Here is a 23,311-nt window from a genome sequence, read left to right as displayed (position 1 = left end):
TTTGACCAAAAGCTCAAGTGTATAGCTGCCTTTTTGTTCTGCCTGTTTGCAACTCAGTGTCTTCCCTACATGGAGCATAGCACTCTAGCCTTTTCCTAATGCATACTTGCATACTAATATTACAAATGTGAAAGTAACTGTGTCTGTTACACACTTTCATGACTAAACCGCTGAACCAATTCTGACAGAATTCGGTATGAAAATAGCTTGAATGCTGAGAAAGAAGATAGGCTACTTTAGAAAGTGTGTAGTACAATGTATTTATTGATCTGAAGAATATAATGTGAAATATAGAACAATAACTACTCTTTGAAAAAGCTATGTACTCTTTGTCTTTTGAACTTCATCATACCTATGAAAATACTATTATTCTTCTTCGATATGTTGAAGACAATATGATACAACATAACAAATACAATCCTCTAATCTGTTTACTCCACACTAATACCAGTCACAAAACTGTCACATTTTAGCCACTGAGCATAATGCATCTTTTATAAATCCTTTATTGTGTTCAAACTGGTGTGAACAGCTCATGTTCACATGGTTAGCATTGCTGTTTCACAATCATGTGTTCCCAGGTTCAATTCCCGCCCAGTTTGGTTTTTCTTTATGCTTGCTTCTGGACATGTGTGTTGTCCTCATCATTTTATTATCACTGATGTGCAAGTCACCGTTGTGGTGTCAAATAAAAAGACTTGCACCAAACTCCTGAACATCCCAACTGAGGACTCCCAGCCAATAAAGCCATAACCACATTTCATTTCATTTTACTGATACGCAAGTGCAGCTGTGAGCAACATCCAGAATACAATGCTTATAGAATCCTCAATGTGTTTAATCTATGCCGGTCCATAATTCCATACTAATATCATAAATGCAAATGTAACAATGTTACATTTTCACGACTAAACCATTGAACTGATTATGAGGATATTTGGTACGGAGTAGCTTGAACGCTGAGGAAGACAAAAGGCTTCTTTGGAAAGTTTTATCTGTATGAGTATTGTTACCATTTTTAAATATGGTATACACGAGTGGCATGCACACGAAACTGGTTCGATGGCCGGCGTCTCAGTGTCTATAGATTACTCTGTGACATGGTAAATACAATGTTACTGTGTGCATGGTTTATGATATTGAATGCCTACACCACATGGCATAGCTGGAGAGTTTTGGTGGAGATAGAACAACAAAATCACATGGTAATCCCAAGAACCACATTTAAAACTATTACTATAAACCTCACAAACATCTCATTTAACACATAGTTCGAAGAGAGCTCAAGTTTGCGAAAGTTAATCAGCTCAATCAAACTTCAGAGCAATGTCTGCCAAAACTCGGCTGCCGAACATCAGATGGCCTTAAGAGCTACAAAGGCATTAGATCAGTCACAAGCCTGTCACATTTTAGATGCATCTCTTACAGCTTCCAAGATGCTTGAAGACTCACAACAATGGCACCATTTAAAGGCTGTATGACTAACAGAGAGTCGTACCTCTACATGTGGAAAGTGAGAAGTTTTTAGTGAGACTGCATCTGATTACGATCTGTTAACTGACTGAGTTAATCATAAATTAGGCATCAGAGGGGGATAGATCAAAAAATGTAGGCACCATAATGCATTAAAATGGAGGGGAGAAATGGCATATATTGCTCTGGTGGCCAATTCTTACATCCAGTACTAGGTGAGCCAGAGAAACCCCTAAGACGTTTATTTCTGCATGAATGTAATGAATCAAGGCATTTTTTTTTAAATATAGTTAGAAAATATAATTCATGCTTTCAGATCCAACAAACAGCAAAATAATAGAAATGCTTTTATTATGTAACTACATACTGGCACTGCACACATTTTTTATACATACATCTCTACACTACTACGAGGGTTGGAACTTAAATAGTGGCAATTATTTATTCACAACTGATACAAAAGAGTTACATGTTTGCACCTGTTACTGTCCTTCAAAGTAGTCACCAACATTGTGTATCACCTGTTGCCAGTGATGGGGAAGGCATAGTATACTGTTAGCAGAGCCTGTTCTGTTGATGGTGCATATGGAGCAGTCTAAAGTTATGGTTTTTCTCATGTACAACTGTGATGGTGTTATCCTAACGCATTACGTTTCTCCACAGCAGACCGTCAATGCACAGTATTACTGTTTGTTATTGGTGCATCACCTGCGACCAGCTTTGCGAAAGAAGCAGCAACACTTTCTGCGCAACCCACCCATCAGTTTGCACGACAATGCACTCAAGCTGTGGCTGCTCTGTTCGGTCAATGGGACTGGGAAGTACTGTACCATCCACCATACTCATTGGACTTAAGTCCTTGTGACTGATTTGATTCCGAAGATGAAGGAACCACTTTGTGGCATTTGCTGTTCCAGAGATTCGACAGGCCGTTGACCGCTCCATTCGCACCATCAAAACAGAACACGCTCTGCTAACGGTATACTACACCTACCACATCACTGGCAATGCATCCTACATGGCGCTGGTGACTACTTTGAAGGACAGTAGCAGGTGCAAACATGTAACTCTTTTGTATCGGTTGTGAATAAATAGTTGCCACTATTTAAGTTCCAACCCTCATATATTCATAGACAGCTCATAAAATTACTAGCTTACTTATAATCACTCATAACACAAGTACTAATATGAGAATGAAGCAGTGGCTAAAAGCTAGTATTGTAATATTTAACACCCAGGTGTTTGTATGAGTTCACTGATTCCAAACATCAGTCAGTGATATTGTGGACATTGGATACTGCATTTCCATGTCTTTTGAATTATACAATTTCATATTTTTTACACTTGAAGCAAATTGCCAATCTTTGAACCAATTTGAAACATTACTAAGATTGAACCAAATAACACTGTAGTTTCTTTTTCATATAATGTTCAGTACAGATAACTGCATATCTGCAAACAGTCTAAGGTTACTATTAATATTGTCTACAAAGTTATTAATATACTTCCTTGGGGGTGGGGAGGTATGTGTTCATGGCTCTGTTAAGAAATCCTTAGTCCACTCAGAAATTACACCTGATGCACCATATAATTATAATTTCATTATTAAGCATTCATGATGTACTGATTCAAATCCTTCTCGGAGGTAAAGAAATTCTACACCTACCTGACTCCCTTCATCTACCTCATTATGTGTGAGCTCAAAGTATTTTCTACAATTCTACAACAGACTAATACACCTATTGCTGCTTTTAGCAGTTAGTCGCTTGTCACAGAGCAAAAAATGTTTCAAAGTAGCCCACTGCATTTGTGACCATGTGAAGCTGCAGGTAATATGAAAAATGTATACATTAATTAAATAGTTAAATTTAAAACAGTGAGAACAGTATGAACTTTAAGTGAATGCAGATCAAGCAACACTATAACTTCTGTACACCAGTGAATGTACATGGAGCAAGTATCAAATTGGTTCAACATATATTCATTCAAAACTGTCAAATCTGAGCAGCAGCAGTTCAGAGAATCCCATCTGCTGCCAAATCCCATACCATGATGTTTCTGGATAGCTTACTTTGTGTACTTGATGGCAGCAGCTTATACAGATGTGGACTTTATCTGCCACAGACTAGACAGTAAGGTTCATTGGTTACAACTAGTGCACGAAGAAAATGTTGTTCAGTGAAACTCAAATTATACAACTGGACTGTATTACCACACAGGAACAGAAATCAAAACACAAAGAATAAAATCTCTTTCATATATTTATTGCATTATAAAAAAATACAACATTGCACTAAAAATCAGCTGCCCTTTGGTATGAAATACTGCTCAGTGGTAATGGAAAAGCTATCTTTATATTTGTAAATGTTTATATACATATGAATTACTGTTTATCACAAAACAACAAATTAAAATAATGCCATATTGAAATTTTATCATACATGTACAAGGTGCACACACTAGCCAACTGCTACAGAACTAGCTGCTTACATCAGACACAATATTTTAACTTTCAATCACGCACCAAGTTCCATTCCAACAGGTATTAACATTCAGTATACTCATATTACGGAATACAAGTTTCTTATTAAGTATTCACAAACATATACTTCAGCTTTTGCCATGAAAAGCTAGCTTACTCAATGACACAGACAGACTTTGAAGCATACATAAATGTAAATTATTTTAGATATCAGAAACACTTAAAAGATTGTTCATTCTATGGAATTGAACCATGTCAGACACAACACAAAAATGTATCACAGAAATGAAATGACACTGTAACAGCAAGAGACAGAGCTGTCTGTTAAATCTTTTCGATCAGTTAGAAAATTGTAGAAATACTTGTTCTTAACAGTTTTATTTTCCTTGAAAGTGTTATTTTTTTAAGTAGCTCTGAACTGACCATATAAATTTAGTTCTATGCATAATACTTTAGGACTTCCGAGGCACTGCATGCCTCTATGGCGAACACTGAAATAGTAATAAAATAAGGCATAAAAAAAGAAGGCTGGCATATGCGATACTTTAATTACTGACGCAATATGCGTACGTCAGGATATACGTGCAGCGAAAAAAAGTGAACATTTAATTAACTAAGTCATAATGGCAAAAATAAAAAAAATTAAATGCCTAAGGTGGAACACTAATTTGAAATAGCCAAATAAATTCAAAGTGAGAAACATTAATTTGATCATGTTCACTACCTGAGATATAATCACATATTCCATGGAATTTCTTGGATACTGTTACTTGATACCTAATAATTCTCTTTTTAAATTAATCCAATCTTGGCACCATTGCCCAAATGTTTTTGCTGCCATAAGTGCCTTAGCTGCCTCCTGGAATGTCTCTTCATTTCGTCGAAAATACATCTCTGCATCCATTTCCAACTGTGCTATTTTGGCTGGATTTATTTCAGCCATAGAGACCATTTCTGTTAAATACGGATTGAATCTATAATACACATTTCCCGGCAGAAGATCATTCAGCATTGTGTGAACCGCTGAAAAGGAAAGGGATGACAGTAAATACTTGTTCAAACTTGTGATAACAACTGAAAAATATAAGCTACAACTTTATAAACATTTTCAAATATTAATAAGAATGTCCATGTGCTTTGAATTTTATGAGTCTCTTTCTTTTAGTTTCTTTAAATATGTCAGTTTACTTAAAACACACAAATATGCCAGTTTATTTAAAAAATAGTGTAGAGAAATTATCAACCAGTTCAGTTGGAAAAAATGAGCAGTCGAAGAAGAGAGGGGACTCTCCGACTAATTCAATGGAATCATAAATAATCACTGAAAAATACATCTCTGTTTTGTGGGAAAGAATTCTATTTTGTATCCCTCTCCTGCATCCAGTTTCCCAATATGCACAAAGTTTGTTGAATCATTTAATTTGACACTGCTTGATGTAGAAGCTGCATACCATATTGCAGTCCAGGTTTATAAATTTGTCAATACAGAGATCTGAGTGCTCTACTGCAATGAGCTAAATGTTCTATGGATTATTGACATCACAGCAGGCGTATCAGGCAGAAAAAATTCCTTGATACACTTGTTATAGTACTGAAGTGTATATCTGAAGTATCAGTAACTGGTTACTAATTGCTACAGCATGGGAGCACTGTAACAAATGTGTATGAAAAGGCCGTATGCAAAATCAAGGTTTTTTTGGGGGTCTTGGTGCTCAGTTCCTATTTCACCAAGGAAAATGGGGTAAAAAGTTTTTTGTTTAGACCAGCCTAGTGGCCATTTGTATAGCCATTGGAACATTTGCCTTCCTGTAGCTATGTTATAGTACATTAGGCAATGTTTGAATGACAAACCAGACCTGGCACCCAGGAAAATTGAGTGAATTGCTTAATTCCTCTTGCAAAAGATTTTAATTGGGCTGAAATTACAGTTCAGCTAATGGCACCATTTTTATGTGCCCCATTCAGACTTTACATACAAAAACAGTCACCACTAAATAACTCTGGACTGAAGCAAGACTGATGGTTCAAATTTGAATTTGACCCATCAGTGTATCGAACCTTGGGTTAAAGTAAGTTTTAACCATTTGAAAAAAATCTTGCTCTGTTTGGATTTATGTTCAAAAACACATTTTTCAGGAGGTTTTTGAAGCGCGTCACCTCTATACCCTAAACTTATATGAATCAGTTTAAACATTGCACAAAAATAGATAAATGGATTAAGTCAAAATGAAATTTTTTCATCCAATAATCTTTATCCATTGTCAAGATATGAAAGTTTAAATTCTAACTAAATGTAGCATGCAAAATTCGTTCTTATGTGAACTGAATGCACAGAAGCAGGTTAAAGTGAATCAAATACATGAGAGATGCATTCTGACAATACAATTAAAAACTTGCTTTCAAAAATCTAGCTTCATTCAGATTTTACACGAAAAAACATGTTTTCTATGAGTATTTTTGCACGCACCACTTCTAGGTTTCAAACTTGTGCAAAAACGGTTCAAATTTTGTAAGAAGATAGACAAATACATGTAATTAATTGTCTCCACGTTATTTCCTGAAAGCTTTATCTGTTGCCATGATACAGAGGTCAAAAGTTGCACATAAAATCCAGTTTTACACAAATTGCTCATGCTGAGACAGTTTACAGTGTTACAGCTGATGATAGAAAATATATTTTTACAGTAACTGTAAGAAGCATTTGCCAAAAATCTTTCCTCATTCAAGTTTTACATGCTAAAACTCATGTTTGCACATGAAATTGTGTTTTATAGAAAACCACTGCATTTTAAGCACTGCATTGGTTATAATTTTAAAAACTGGTTATTACAGTTGATTATCATTTAGTTGCACTACACACCGGAAGCAGCTACTAGGGTAGCAGAGTACGTGTGGCGTGCACACGGGGGTTTTTTAGGTTGGAGGGACCCCCCCTTGGGCGAAACGATAAAATACCTGACGGCTTACCAGAGAGGACATTATCATCGTTGATAAAGAACGTCCGTCCTCAGAGACCAAAAACAGGAAAAGTTAACGTAATATTGGTAAACTGCAGGAGTATCCAGGGCAAGGTTCCTGAATTAGTATCTCTTATTGAAGGAAATAGTGCGCATATAGTATTAGGAACGGAAAGTTGGTTAAAACCGGAAGTGAACAGTAACGAAATCCTAGACACAGAATGGAATATATACCGCAAGGATAGGATAAACGCCAATGGTGGAGGAGTATTTATAGCAGTAAAGAATTCAATAATATCCAGTGAAGTTATTAGCGAATGCGAATGTGAAATAATCTGGGTTAAGCTAAGTATCAAAGGTGGGTCAGATATGATAGTCGGATGCTTCTATAGACCACCTGCATCAGCAACCGTAGTAGTTGAGCGCCTCAGAGAGAACCTGCAGAACGTCGTGAAGAAGTTTCGTGATCATACTATTGTAATAGGGGGAGACTTCAATCTACCAGGTATAGAATGGGATAGTCACACAATCAGAACTGGAGCCAGGGACAGAGACTCTTGTGACATTATCCTGACTGCCTTGTCCGAGAATTACTTCGAGCAGATAGTTAGAGAACCAACTCGTGAAGCTAACGTTTTAGACCTCATAGCAACAAATAGACCGGAACTTTTCGACTCCGTGAATGTAGAAGAGGGTATCAGTGATCATAAGTCAGTGGTTGCATCAATGACTACAAGTGTAATAAGAAATGCCAAGAAAGGAAGGAAAATATATTTGCTTAACAAGAGTGATAGGGCACAAATCGCAGAATATCTGAGTGACCACCATCAAACGTTCATTTCTGAGGAAGAGGATGTGGAACAAAAATGGAAAAAATTCAGAAACATCGTCCAGTACGCCTTAGATAAGTTCGTACCGACTAAGGTCCAAAGCGAGGGGAAAGATCCACCGTGGTATAACAATCATGTACGAAAGGTACTACGGAAACAAAGAAAGCTTCATCATAGGTTTAAGAGTAGTCGAATCATAGCTGATAAGGAAAAGCTGAACGAAGCGAAAAAGAGCGTAAAGAGAGCAATGAGAGAAGCATTCAACGAATTCGAACATAAAACATTGGCAAACAATCTAAACAAGAACCCTAAAAAGTTTTGGTCATATGTAAAATCGGTAAGCGGATCTAAATCCCCTATTCAGTCACTCGTTGACCACGATGGCACCGAAACAGAGGACGACCGAAGAAAGGCAGAAATACTGAATTCAGTGTTCCGAAACTGTTTCACTGCGGAAAATCTTAACACGGTCCCTGACTTCAGCCGTCGCACGGACGCCAAAATGGAAAATATTGAAATAAACGATATCGGAATTGAAAAACAACTGCTATCACTTAGTAGCGGAAAAGCATCCGGACCAGACGAGATACCCTTAAGATTCTACAGTGATTATGCTAAAGAACTTGCCCCCTTTCTATCAGCAATTTATCGTAGATCGCTGGAAGAACGTAAAGTACCTAGCGACTGGAAGAAAGCGCAGGTCGTTCCCATTTTCAAGAAGGGTCATAAATCAGATGCGAATAATTATAGGCCTATTTCGCTTACGTCAATCTGTTGTAGAATAATGGAACATGTTTTGTGTTCTCGTATTATGACGTTCTTAGATAATACAAATCTCCTTCATCATAACCAACATGGATTCCGCAAACAGAGATCATGTGAAACTCAGCTCGCCCTATTTGCCCAAGAAATTCACAGTGCCGTAGACACTGGCGAGCAGATTGATGCCGTATTCCTGGACTTCAGGAAGGCATTTGATACGGTTCCGCACTTACGTTTAGTGAAAAAAATACGAGCTTACGGAATATCGGACCAGGTTTGCGATTGGATTCAGGATTTCCTAGAAGAAAGAACACAACATGTCATTCTTAACGGTTCAAAATCTGCAGATGTAGAGGTAATTTCGGGAGTACCGCAAGGAAGCGTGATAGGACCTTTATTGTTTACAATATACATAAATGACTTAGTTGACAACATCGGTAGCTCCGTGAGGCTATTTGCAGATGACACGGTTGTCTACAAGAAAGTAGCAACATCAGAAGACTCGTACGTACTCCAGGAAGACCTGCAGAGGATTAATGCATGGTGCGACAGCTGGCAGCTTTCCCTAAACGTAGATAAATGTAATATAATGCGCATACATAGGGGCAGAAATCCATTCCAGTACGATTATGCCATAGGTGGTAAATCATTGGAAGCGGTAACGACCGTAAAATACTTAGGAGTTACTATCCGGAGCGATCTGAAGTGGAATGATCACATAAAACAAATAGTGGGAAAAGCAGGCGCCAGGTTGAGATTCATAGGAAGAATTCTAAGAAAATGTGACTCATCGACGAAAGAAGTAGCTTACAAAACGCTTGTTCGTCCGATTCTTGAGTATTGCTCATCAGTATGGGACCCTTACCAGGTTGGATTAATAGAAGAGATAGACATGATCCAGCGAAAAGCAGCGCGATTCGTCATGGGGACATTTAGCCAGCGCGAGAGCGTTACGGAGATGCTGAACAAGCTCCAGTGGCGGACACTTCAAGAAAGGCGTTACGCAATACGGAGAGGTTTATTATCGAAATTACGAGAGAGCACATTACGGGAAGAGATGGGCAACATATTACTACCGCCCACATATATCTCGCGTAATGATCACAACGAAAAGATCCGAGAAATTAGAGCAAATATGGAGACTTACAAGCAGTCGTTCTTCCCACGCACAATTCGTGAATGGAACAGGGAAGGGGGGATCAGATAGTGGTACAATAAGTACCCTCCGCCACACACCGTAAGGTGGCTCGCGGAGTATAGATGTAGATGTAGATGTAGATTACATTTAACAGTGGCTTCAAATCATCAGAAAATCTTTGGACATGCAAAACAATGCATGTAACAAACCAGAATTATACACAGCCCTGTACAAAATGATACACTGTTTCATCAAGCATGCAGAAAATTAAAAAAAATAAGCCAAATTTACTGTAAAAATATTTTTCAGAGGAAAAGATCACCTTATTTCTGAGCAATAGAAAATATTTTACTGCATTTTCTCCTGAAACTACTACATTATCTTGTAGAAAATTTATTTTCAGGCAAAACAAGCTTATGTTAACCAATTTTTGTACAGGACTGACATATCATGCGTGCCTGTTTCACAGTTCTTCTGCTTATTTCAGCCAATCATACTCATACTCAATTGGGATTGTTTTTTGGAACATTTTGTGACAAAATTTTCACACGAGTTTTTCTAATGGCAGTTTCTTAATTTTCAGTTTTTATCATGACAAGAATTTTAAGATAAGAGATAATAACAAGATTTATGCTTTTTTCAATAGTTTATTATTTGTTGCAATATAGTAATCTTTTATGTAAGTTCATCTATATATGTGGTTGTGTAGTAAGTTTATCTACATAATGTAAACTATTTTGCCATTATTTTGTGCACTGTATTAAGTATTTATGGTTATTTTTTGTATGAGGGCTATTCAGAAAGTAGGGAATGTTTCGGCATTAAAAAAAAAAAAAAAAAAAAAAAAAATACATACAAGAAATACATTTTATATATACATCTGAAAGAGCGACTGACATACTACTATTTCACATAGTCACCAAACACATTGAGGCACTTATCATAGTAGTGGACAAGCTATGAAAGACCTTCATCATAAAATTCTGCCACCTCAGACTTCAGCCAGTGAGACGCACCCACCTAAAGTTCTCCATCGTCATCAAAGTGTTGCATTGCAAGCCAGTTGCTTGGGAAAAAAGTGGAAATTGTTTGGTGCAAGATCAGGGTTGTAGGGCGGATGAGGGAAAATTTCCCATTTGAATGAATTAAGGAGTTCATTAGTGCAGTTTGCCATGTGAGGTCAGGCACTGTCACGCAAGAACAAAATTTTGGACATGAGCTTTCCTCAGCGTTTGTTTTGAACTGCTCTTCTAAGGCTGTGCAAAGTTTGCCAGTACTGCGTAGAATTTATGGTTGCTCCACTTTCAAGAAAATCAATAAAAAGCACACCTTGCCTATCCCAAAACACTGTCGCCATCAACTTCCTTGCTGACAAGGTTTGCAAACATTTTTTTTGTTTTTGGGTGGGACCTTGTGTGCCCCCACTCGGTGGATTGTAATTTTGTCTCGCAATTGACGTGTTTCATTCAAGTCTCGTCACTGGTTATGATTCAATCCAGTAATGAATCACCATGTTTGGGGTAGGCCTCCAGAAATGTCAACGTTGCCCCATTCACTGTTCTTTATGGTGCTCTATAAGGAGAAAGAAAACTGGCGTTCTATGGATTGGAGTGTGGAATGTCAGATCCCTTAACCGGGCAGGTAGGTTAGAAAATTTAAAAAGGGAAACAGGTAGGTTAAAGTTAGATATAGTGGGAATTATTGATGTTCGGTGGCAGGAGGAACAAGACTTTTGGTCAGGTGAATACAGGATTATAAATACAAAATCAAATAGGGGTAATGCAGGAGTAGGTTTAATAATGAATAAAAAATAGGAGTGCAGGTAAGCTACTACAAACAGCATAGTGAACGCATTATTGTGGCCAAGATAGACACGAAGCCCATGGCTACTACCGTAGTACAAGTTTATATGCCACCTAGCTCTGCAGATGATGAAGAAATTGACGAAATGTATGATGAGATAAAAGAAATTATTCAGATAGTGAAGGGAGACAAAAATTTAATAGTCATGGGTGACTGGAACTCGAGAGTATGAAAAGGGAGAGAAGGAAACATAGTGGATTAATATGGATTGGGGTGAGAAATGAAAGAGGACGCCGTCTGGTAGAATTTTGCACAGAGCATAACTTAATCATAGCTAACACTTGGTTCAAGAATCATGAAAGAAGGTTGTATACATGGAGGAATTCTGGAGATACTAGAAGGTATAAGATAGATTATATAATGGTAAGACAGAGATTTAGGAACCAGGTTTTAAATTGTAAGACATTTCCAGGGGCAGATGTGGACTCTGGCCACAATCTATTGGTTATGAACTGTAGATTAAAACTGAAGAAACTGCAAAAAGGTGGTAATTTAAGGAGATGGTACCTGGATAAACTGACTAAACCAGAGGTTGTACAGAGCTTCAGGGAGAGCATAAGGGAACAATTGACAGGAATGGGGGAAAGAAATACAATAGAAGAAGAATGGGTAGCTCTGAGAAGTAGAGAAGGCAGCAGAGGATCAAGTAGGTAAAAAGACGAGGGCTAGTAGAAATCCTTGGGTAACACAAGAGATACTGAATTTAATTGATGAAAGGAGAAAATACAAAAACACAGTAAGTTAAGCAGGCAAAAAGGAATACAAACATCTCAAAAAAGAGATCGACAGGAAGTGCAAAATGGCTAAGCAGGGATGGCTAGAGGACAAATGTAAGGATGTAGAGGCTTATCTCACGAGGGGTGAGATAGATACTACCTACAGGAAAATTAAAGAGGCCTTTGGAGAAAAGAGAACCACTTGTATGAATATCAAGAGCTCAGATGGAAACCCAGTTCTAAGCAAAGAAGGGAAAGCAGAAAGGTGGAAGGAGTATATAGAGGGTCCATACAGGGGCGATGTTCTTGAGGACAATATTATGGAAATGGAAGAGGATGAAGATGAAGATGAAATGGGAGATATGATACTGCGTGAAGAGTTTGACAGAGCACTGAAAGACCTAAGTCGAAACAAGGCCCCGGGAGTAGACAACATTCCATTAGAACTACTGATGGCCTTGGGAGAGCCAGTCCTAACAAAACTATACCATCTGGTGAGCAAGATGTATGAGACAGGCGAAATACCCTCAGCCTTCAAGAAGAATATAATAATTCTAACCCCAAAGAAGGCAGGTGTTGACAGATGTGAAAATTACCAAACTATCAGTTTAATAAGTCACAGCTGCAAAATACTAACGCGAATTCTTTACAGCGAATGGAAAAACTGGTAGAAGCTGACCTCGGGGAAGATCTGTTTGGATTCCGTAGAAATATTGGAACATGTGAGGCAATACTGACCTTACGACTTATCTTAGAAGAAAGATTGAGGAAAGGCAAACCTACATTTCTAGCATTTGTAGACTTGGAGAAAATTTTTGACAATGTCGACTGGAATACTCTCTTTCAAATTCTAAAGATGGCAGGGGTAAAATACAGTGAGCGAAAGGCTATTTACAATTTGTACAGAAAGCAGGTGGCAGTTATAAGAGTCGAGGGACATGAAAGGGAAGCAGTGGTTGGGAAGGGAGTGAGACAGGGTTGTAGCCTCTCCCCGATGTTATTCAATCTGTATATTGAGCAAGCAGTAAAGGAAACAAAAGAAAAATTCGGAGTAGGTATTAAAATCCATGGAGAAGAAATAAAAACTTTGAGGTTCTCCGATGACATTATAATTCTGTCAGAGACAGCAAAAGACTTGGAAGAGCAGTTGAACAGAATGGACAGTGGAGGAGGAGGAGATTAGTGTTTAACGTCCCGTCGACAACGAGGTCATTAGAGACGGAGCGCAAGCTCGGGTTAGGGAAGGACGCGGAGTGAAATCGGCCGTGCCCTTTCAAAGGAACCATCCCGGCATTTGCCTGAAAGGATTTAGGGAAATCACGGAAAACCTAAATCAGGATGGCCGGAGACGGGATTGAACCGTCGTCCTCCCGAATGCGAGTCCAGGGTGCTAACCACTGCGCCACCTCGCTCGGTAATGGACACTGTCTTGAAAGGAGGATATAAGATGAACATCAACAAAAGCAAAACGAGGATAATGGAATGTAGTTGAATTAAGTCGGGTGATGCTGAGGGAATTAGATTAGGAAATGAGACACTTAAAGTAGTAAAGAAGTTTTGCTATTTGAGGAGCAAAAGAACTGATGATGGTTGAAGTAGAGAGGATATAAAATGTAGACTGGCAATGGCAAGGAAAGCTTTTCTGAAGAAGAGAAATTTGTTAACATCGAGAATAGATTTAAGTGTCAGGAAGTTGTTTCTGAAAGTATTTGTATGGAGTGTGGCCATGTATGGCTGTGAAACATGGATGATAAATAGTTTGGACAAGAAGAGAATAGAATCTTTCGAAATGTGGTGCTACAAAGAATGCTGAAGATCAGATGGGTAGACCACATAACTAATGAGGAGGTATTGAATAGAATTGGGGAAGAGTTTGTGGCACAATTTTACAAGAAGAAGGGACCGGATGGTAAGACATGTTCTGAGGCATCAAGGGATCACAAATTTAGCATTGGAGGGCAGTGTGGAGACCAAGAGATGAATACACTAAGCAGATTCAGAAGGATATAGGTTGTAGTAAGTACTGGGAGATGAAGAAGCTTGCACAGGATAGAGTAGCATGGAGAGCTGCATCAAACCAGTCTCAGGACTGAATACGACCACAACAACAACAACAACAACAACAACAACAACAACAATAAGCATTTTGGCCACCCATCATGCACATAATTTGTGGTAGCCTAGCTTTTGAGTGACAATTTCAAACAACAAAGTCCTTGAAAGTTGTGAAAAAGAAAGCAAACGCTCCATTATTGTGAAGCGATGGTTTACACGAATCGTTTCATCAACTTTAGCGACAAGATCATCAGTCACAATGCTTAGGCATCCACTCTTCTCTTCATCACGAACATTGGTTCGGCCATTTTTAAACTGAATGCATCATTTCCAGATGGAACATTCACTCATTACATTGTTTCCGTACACTTCGCACAGTTCACGATAAATTTCTATAGGTTTTAGATTTTTTGCCAATTGCAGCACACATTTCAAATTTGAATATCTAAAAAACCAGATGCACAGAGACGTTCTCACTGTCATGGATGGATGCCAACTGAGTTGCCGAGCATGCACATACAAAAATATACGCGATCAGCACATGCCTAGCGGTGTCAGATGGAAACATTCCCTACTTTCTGAACAGCCCTCGTATATCTGTGTATAGTGTCTCATGCATATATGAATAAAATGAGTGCAACTATAAAACAACAAAATAAAAAACAATAGAAATATGATAAGGTGCAATCGATGTTGATGTGGCAATCTCAACGCCGACGTTTTTGAGATTCCCGATTCTCACGCAATTTGTCTGCTATTGATGTGCGGTTTAGCCACGACAGCAGCTAAAACACCTACTTGGGCATCATCATTTGTTGCAGGTCATGGCCGACGTTTCACATGTGGCTGACCACTTCCTGTTACCTTAAATAACGTAACTATCTGGTGAACGGTCTCGACACTTGGATGATGTCATCCAGGATACCGAGCAGCAGACATAGCACACGCCCATTGGGCATTTTGATCACAATAGCCAAACATCAACATGATATCGACCTTTTCCGCAATTGGTAAACGGTCCATTTTAACATGGGTAATGTATCATGAAGCAAATACCGTCCACACTGGTGGAATGTTACATGATACCACGTACTTATACGTTTGTGACTATTACAGCACCACCTATCACAAAGCGAAAAAAGTGGTCAACTAAAACATTCATATATACTACACGAATATGTAATAAAAATGGGGGTTCCTACTTTAAAAATGCAGTTGATATCCATTTGACCTATGGCAGCACCATCTAGCGGGCCAACCATTGCGCCATCTGGTTTACCCCTTTAAGCTAGACAGGTTTCGTTCTTTGTAGTTTTTTCGTTTGACGCTTATATAGTGAGATATTTGGCCTGGTCACGATCAATGGACCACCCTGTATATCAGTGTTGTATGAGAACTTGTATACACAATAGGAGTGTATGCACTGGTAGTATTTAATGCTATTTTCTCCATTTTTTCACTAAATAGTCAAATTTTAAGTAGAGCCATAGCTTATTGTTGTGGCTTGTTGCCTAGTTTGTAGTTTCTTGCGTGTCCCTCACACTTGCACCGCATGAGTCAAATGTCACATGATTGTTCAAAGAAGCTTGATACTGTATTGAACACTGCAGCATATTTGGAAAACTTGGGCCCATTCGTACATGAGTATCGTTCGCCCAGCCCTAGATTAAGTGACGAACTATGAACTAGTCGCTACAAAAATATAATGCCCTCCTTAGAAATTGACAATTTTGTGAAACACAGGAGGAAATGACATTAAGTTCTATCTACTTACAAATTTAGTTGTGTCTGAAATGACTGCAATAAATGTTCATATACATGTACAGATACCAAATAAATACATCTATGCTGTTTTTTAAGTAAAGGTAACATTCAAAGGAGAAAATATTTTCCTTCAAAAACCATTACTTGATTCTGAATCCGCATTAAATTTTATTTAGTTATGGAGAAATTAATGGTTTACCAGGTGGGTTTCAAATGAGAAATTTGGTCGGTGTACACATTAGAATATTGCATAAAATCATTACCAGCTTTTAATCAGCTTTAGAAAAAGAGAATGACATTCAGATGAAACAAGAAGGAATATTAATCCAGAATGAAATGTTTAACAAATGAACTAAAATGTATTAAGCTGACTGTAATTTTTGTCACAAGAATAAATTACAGCAGAAAGACCTATTGTGGAGATAGTACAAACAGATGTCATTAGATTTTGGAATGAGCGAAAGATCGATAATTGGACTGAATAGTGATTGCGACTTTTATTCATGTATTAGTTGCTGTTTGTAAATATGACCTGCACCCTAGAAGATACTGCCATCCATGTTTCACCGTTGTTCAAGCACAGCACTGCAGAAAGTTGGAGGGGAGGCAGTGACCGAGCTTGGCTGAGAAATATGAGAGCCCTGGGACTGTTGAACAGGCAGAAATTTTAATGTGCAGCCAACCAAGGGAATGTATACCATGTGCTTTGGCTTTTTATGAACATCTACCAAGTTTAAATTGCAATTTTCCTGAATCCATATGCACTAGGAATCAAACTGACTTCAAAATTGGACAAATACTCAACAATAGCTTACATGTTTGCAGGAGATGCTGAAGTCTACACGGGGCCACTGACGTACTAATGTTTTTTCGTACAGCAATGTTGTCAATGCTCACCACGATGTATGACAGTAACGATTTGGGGTGTGTCAGCTGCTAGTTCTACACAGCCAATGAGAGAGTGGCGGGCAAATGGTATGTCTGGAAGCAAGACACACTTAACATTCTCACATCAGTTCAGAGGTGAAATCTGCTGTGTGTTCAGAAAAAACCAGCTACATTTTCAGTTCCCACAATAACCACAACTTCAGAAATCGCAATTTATTTGGAAGAAATGGCCAAATATTTGTGACAATGGAGATATAACTTTCACAGTTGTCCTGTTAGGATGATAATTAAAAACAAAGATACCACAGATGACAGGCAAAGTAAACAAAAAAAAGGCAGTGCAGGTAGAAAAAAATGTTAAAAAATCTTTGTTATTTTATTTCTCCTTGCATTATAAAAAATATAAATTAACAAATGGCATAAATTTAGAGCAGGTGTAATGTTAACTTTTTGGACAGATCCCTTAAATCAATAAAAGTTTGTAACTTTGATTAGCCAGAATATGTTAAAAATAATTTTTTCACAATGAGGCCCTTAAAAAAAGGAGGAGGAGGAGTTGTCTTATTTTCAGGGTCGTTTTATACTTAGGTAGATACAGTAATAAAGTTAGTAGGTTATTAACCACCAGCAATACCGCCACCTCGACAGCTGCCACCCATTCCATACCAAGAAGTCCCTTCCTTACAGCCTAGCCACCCATGGTCGTCACATTAGCAGTGACGAGCTGTCCCTCTCGAAATATACCAAGGGTCTCACTGAAGTCTTCACAGACCATAATTATCGTCCCAGCCTTGTGCAAAAACAAATCTCCCATGCCTTATCTCCCCAGTCTCCCACCACCTCCGAAAGTCTTACTGTCTGGTCACAGTGGAGCATTCCCCTCGTAACTCAGTACCACCCAGAACTGGAGCAACTGAATTACATTCTCCACCAGGGTTTCGATTACCTCTGGTCCCTGAAATGAGAAATATCCTGCCCACTAACCTTACCAATCCTCCCACAGTTGTATTCCGCAGTCCACTGAACCTACATAATATACTCATCCATCCATACACAACCCCTACTCCCAACCCCTACCTTGTGGTCATATCTCTGTAATAGACCTAGATGCAAGACCTGTCCCAAACATCCTCCCACTACAAAGCGAGGTGGCGCAGTGATTAGACACTGGACTCACATTCGGGAGGACGACGGTTCAATCCCGCGTCCGGCCATCCTGATTTAGATTTTCCGTGATTTCCCTAAATCGCTCCAGGCAAATGCCGGGATGGTTCCTTTGAAAGGGCACGGCCGACTTCCTTTCCCGTCCTTCCCTAATCCAATGAGACTGATGACCTCGCTGTCTGGTCTCCTTCCCCAAAGAACCCAACCCCATCCTTCCACTACCACCTACTCCACCCTGGTCACAAACATCAGCTATCCCATCAAATGCAGGGCTACCTGTGAAATGGGTCATGTGATCTACAAGCTTAGCTGCAACCACTGTGCTGCATTCTATGTGGGCATGACAACCAACAAGCCGTCTGTCTGCATGAATGGCCACCGAAAAACTGTGGCTAAGCAACAAGTGGACCACCCTGTTCCTGAGCACACTGCCCAACATGGCATCCTTCATTTCAATGACTGTTTCACCAGCTGTGCCATATGGATACTTCCCACCAACACCAGCTTTTCTGAATTGTGCGATTGGGAACTTTCCCTGCAATATATCCTACATTCCCAAAACCATCCTGGCCTCAACTCCGTTAGTCACTGACCTCACCCACACAGCCGCTTCCCTGATCTCATTCCAGAACTACAGAGCCATCATTCCACTATTGCACCCATTCTTTTTACTTCTCTCCTTTTCCGATCCCCCCCCCCCCCCCTTTCTCCTTCTCCCCTAGCCTCAGGCATACCTCCCGACTGCACATAAAAGCTGCTTTACCCTCTCTCCACCTCATCCCTGCACGCTCCCCAGCAGTGCTTTACTGTCCCCCCCCCCCACTATCATTCCCCCTCCCTGCCCCAGCATCCTCCTTAACCCCACCCAGTTGCCACTCGTATCATGCATGGGTGCTGCAGCTTGCAGTGTGGCTTCAGTTGCCAGAGATGGCAGTCGTGTGTGTGTGTGTGTGTGTTGCATTTGCACGAGTGTGTTTGCATGTCTGTTGTCTATCTTTATGAAGGCCATACTGGCCGAAAGCTAATTTGTGACAGTCTTTTTGTTGTGCCTATCTGCGACTCAGCATCTATGCTATATGGCGAGTGGCAACTTTCCTTTTCATAATGTAATAACTGTTGCTGACGTTAATGGAATCTCAAGCAAAAAAGCAACATTTATTTTAAAAATAAACAAATATATTCCACGAAAATCAATCAGGTCTATGCTCACATTCTGATGCAGAGGTAGAAGACACAGCTCATTCTAGAAACTGATAAATGATAGCAAACCCCACTACAAGATAATGGGTAATTTTTTATGTAAAAGTAGGACAAAAACTGTGGAACAGTTCTTCAGGCTGGGTATAATACCAGAAATGACAAGATGTTATAAATTAGAAGAATTTACTGAGAAAAGCCATACGTTTTTCTTCAACATGAAAACTAATAAGAAGGATCAAGAGGGACTAAAAATGAAACTGATAGTATTGTATAAAATAAGAGAATCCTACAGCAGGAAGCTATAAATGCAGATTATGAGTATTTACTATAAAGTAAGAAGATATTTCAGATTAAATTATGCAACTTCTTCGACATATTCAGAAATAAATATGATCTCAATCAACAATTGCGGCAGTTATAAAATTAAAGTATTTGGGCATACAGAGAAAGACGTTACAGGTAGAAAGAATGCAAAAAGAAAAGAAAATATGAAATCAAACCAGACAGCTGTTAACGAGAAGATCAGAGTTACAAGTAAATGCCAACAGTAACATTAGATTATGCTGACTACAATAGAACAACTGGGAATGTTTTCAACAGAATGTAAGGAGATACAATGGAAGTTTGATACAAGAAACATCTGTAAACAATAAAAGTATAATTAAAATAAAACAAACAGTGAGTGAACACCACAGTATACCACTTAACAATGTACATGGTACAGAAACTAACAACATGGATAAAATTACATACCTAAATATTTCTTTAAATTTTGAATTTCTTCAAGAAATGACTTTGAAATAAAGACAATAATGACCATCTGGAAGTTACAGCAGTTGAGATGTACATAGCAATTGGAGATATAAAAAATGGAAAGGTGCTGGGAAGTGATGATGTTTCTCTAAGAATGGTGAATGCTCTAGAGTAATGTACATAAATGTCTGTGGTGAAAGACAATTAGTTTAAACTGGGACAGTGCTGAAATTGTTCTACCTCACAAGAAAGAAGACAGACAAAAGAAATAAAAACCTATAGATTGATCAATGTTATTTCCTAAATGTTCAATATCTATATCTATGACAACAATGTAAGTGTCTTTCAACTGTCTGCAAGTTAATGTGTCATCTATCCAACCCCCATCATACCCACAGTATTCCTCCTCGTCCACCACTCGTAGCAGCTAAACCCTGTCTACCTGACCTTTTCACTTTGCCACATTCTTCAAACTCCCTACCAACTCTCCACCAAATTGAGAGCCAAAACATTCCCGTAATACTGTTGTTAACCTTTCCACCAAAATCCTCAGCTCCACAGAAGTTTCAGTCCTATCCAAAGGCCTCACCCTTAGCCCTGCACCCAAATTTAACCATGCTGAACTTGTCAAGGACCCACTCTCCTTCTCCCGATCCCTGCAATAGTACTATCCCGGAGTGGAACAACTGAACCACATTCTTCACCAGTGCTTTGATTACTTATCATTGTGGTCTGAAATGAGGGATGTCCTACCCAAGATATTTTCCACGACTGGTGCTCCGTCGCCCATCCAACCTCAGGTGCAAAGCCTGCCCAATCCACCCACCAGCACTTCCTATTCCAGTACTGTCACAGGTTTATCCTACCCCATCAGGGATCACACCACCTGTGAAAGCAGCCATGTCATTTACCAGCACTGTTGTAATCATTGTACAACTTTATATATTGGTACGAATACCAACCAGCTGTCCACCAGGATGAACGGCCACCGCAAATTGTGGCCAAGAACAAAGTAGACCACCCTGTGGCACAACATGCAGCTGAACATGGCACACTTGATTTCAATGGCTGCTTCATTTCTGAGTCATTCTCTGCTCCTGAAGTTCCTGAACTTAGGGTAATATACTGTTCCGCACTCTCCACCCAACAGTTCCATGCCCTCTGTCCACCACGTCTTCCATATTCTCATCTCCCAATGCTGCCCTCTGCCAAAACACCCATCCATCTTTCCCCCCACTCTCCTATTTTTCTCTGTTTTCCTCACCTCCCTGCCCCACAGCCTCCTGATGCTGAACCTGTTAGCAGAGTTGTCCCTGCACACTCCGTCTGACAGCGCTCCTCTCTCTACCCCCTGCCCCCCATACACTGCTATCCCTTCCCCATACGACAGCTGCATTCTGGTCCGACCTGCGGGAGTTGATTGTCATGTGTGCATCAGGTGTGCTTGCTTGTGTGAATGAGTGGTGTGTGTTTCTTCTTCTGATGAAGGCTGTGACCAAAAGCTTAGGCGTATGTGTCTTTTAATTATGTCTGTCTGTAACTTAACATGTCATCTTTATGGTAAGTAGCAATCTATCCTTTCCTTACATATTTAATATTATGAAAAGGTTGAGTTGCAGACAGGCACAACAAAAAGACAACTAAACAAGTGAGCTTTAACCCAAAAGCCCTTCATCCACCCTCCCCCCACACACACACACAAAAATGGCTCTGAGCACTATGGGACTTAACTTCTGAGGTCATCAGTCACCTAGAACTTAGAACTACTTAAACCTAACTAACCTAAGGACATCACACACATCCATGCCTGAGGCAGGATTCGAACCTGTGACCGTAGCGGTCGCGTGGTTCCAGACTGTAGCGCCTTTAACCGCTTGGCCACCACGGCCGGCACACACACACACACACACACACACACACACACACACACATAAAGCTGAGCATTTGTAAGAACTACTCCCAGGCCCTTGCACTGAAGTGGGCCAAATTTGATAAACTAACTCCTGATAGGATCAACATTTTGGGGTGGGGGACGGTTCATAATATGTAGGTTGGAGCTTAAATAGTGGCAACACTGCTGTGGAGACACTATGCAATGGAATTTACTATTGCTGCTGATAGTAAATGTTGACATACCTACCTTACCTGCGAGCAAATGGACTTGCTTGTCCCATGTCACTGGCATGCGCACCATCGAGGGAAAAACAGTCACTTGTGAATGAGCGGCCTAATGTAACGGTGTCAGAACAGGCTCCGCTAACAGTATACTACGCCTTACACATCGCTGGCAATGGGTTCTACAGAACGCTGGTGACTACTTTGAAGGACAGTAACAAGTGCAAACATGCAACTCTTTTGTATCGGTTGTGAATAAATAGTTGCCATTATTTAAGTTCCAACCCTCGTATTCCAGCTCTAGTATTTATGGATGTAGAGACATGCATGTTTTTAAGCCCGTGGCATATAGTTGCTCTGAATGATAGGTGTGTTGCGTATGAATAGCATCAACCTGCCTTATCGACCTGCTTTGCAGGGCAGCCTACACATCATGGGGCACACAGTTTTTTCAAACCCTTGATGTATAGGCTGTGCTGCACAAGAAGCATGTTGGGGGAGTACACCAGCCTGCTTTACTGACATCTTTTACAGGGTCTACACATGTGGATGTGGGTGGTCATGCCAAGGGGAAAGGTTGATATGGATAGAGGACAAGATTTGAGAGGAGGGAATGAGGGGCTGATCTATGGGGAAGAGGGGGCAGGCAGTGATCAGTAGGGATAGTTGGGGCAGGAGGAGGTACAAAAATGAAGGAGGGGAAGGAGGACACACACACACACACACACACACACACACACACACACACACACACAGAGAGAGAGAGAGAGAGAGAGGAGCTGAGACATAGGAGGAAGAGATGGACAGGCAGGGAGGTGAGGAGGTAATTGGCAAAGAGAGAGGGCAGGTGGAGAGAGACCAAAAGATGTGCGAATTATAAGTGACACACATGTACAGAGGCACAGAAACAGAGAAAATGCTAGTATCCACTAAAATTATTACCAACCACATAGAAACTAAATAATATTTTAATCTAGCAAAGGTCTGTGCATGCTTTAGATGCAGGTATCACACAATGGACCACTTTCAAAGTCATGGGCAAAATTATGGAAGGAAACAAAAGATTATGAATAAATGCTTTTTTCTGAAATACACACATTTTGAGAAAAGTTTTCACTCAGTTTCAAGCAAATCTGTACTGGCACCATAGG

General features: G+C 39.6%; 1 protein-coding gene across 5 annotated transcripts in view; it reads right to left on the bottom strand.

Annotated features, from left to right (window-relative positions):
- Window positions 1-3,716: 3,716 nt before the first annotated feature.
- The window catches only part of LOC126175729 (calcium-independent phospholipase A2-gamma-like), a 78,782-nt gene continuing 59,187 nt past the window's right edge, over window positions 3,717-23,311 (bottom strand). For 4 of the 5 annotated variants that reach the window (XM_049922675.1, XM_049922670.1, XM_049922673.1 and 1 more), the window contains exon 9: window positions 3,717-4,978. In XM_049922675.1, the coding sequence (XP_049778632.1) occupies window positions 4,722-4,978 (257 nt within the window). In that variant the 3' untranslated portion in view covers window positions 3,717-4,721. The remainder of the gene's footprint in view (window positions 4,979-23,311) is intronic. The other variant, XM_049922672.1, reaches the window with a different exon arrangement.

Source organism: Schistocerca cancellata, chromosome 3 (assembly GCF_023864275.1).
Source record: "Schistocerca cancellata isolate TAMUIC-IGC-003103 chromosome 3, iqSchCanc2.1, whole genome shotgun sequence".
Classification (NCBI taxonomy): Eukaryota; Metazoa; Arthropoda; class Insecta; order Orthoptera; family Acrididae; genus Schistocerca; species Schistocerca cancellata.
This window is presented reverse-complemented; position numbering and strand designations above follow the sequence as displayed.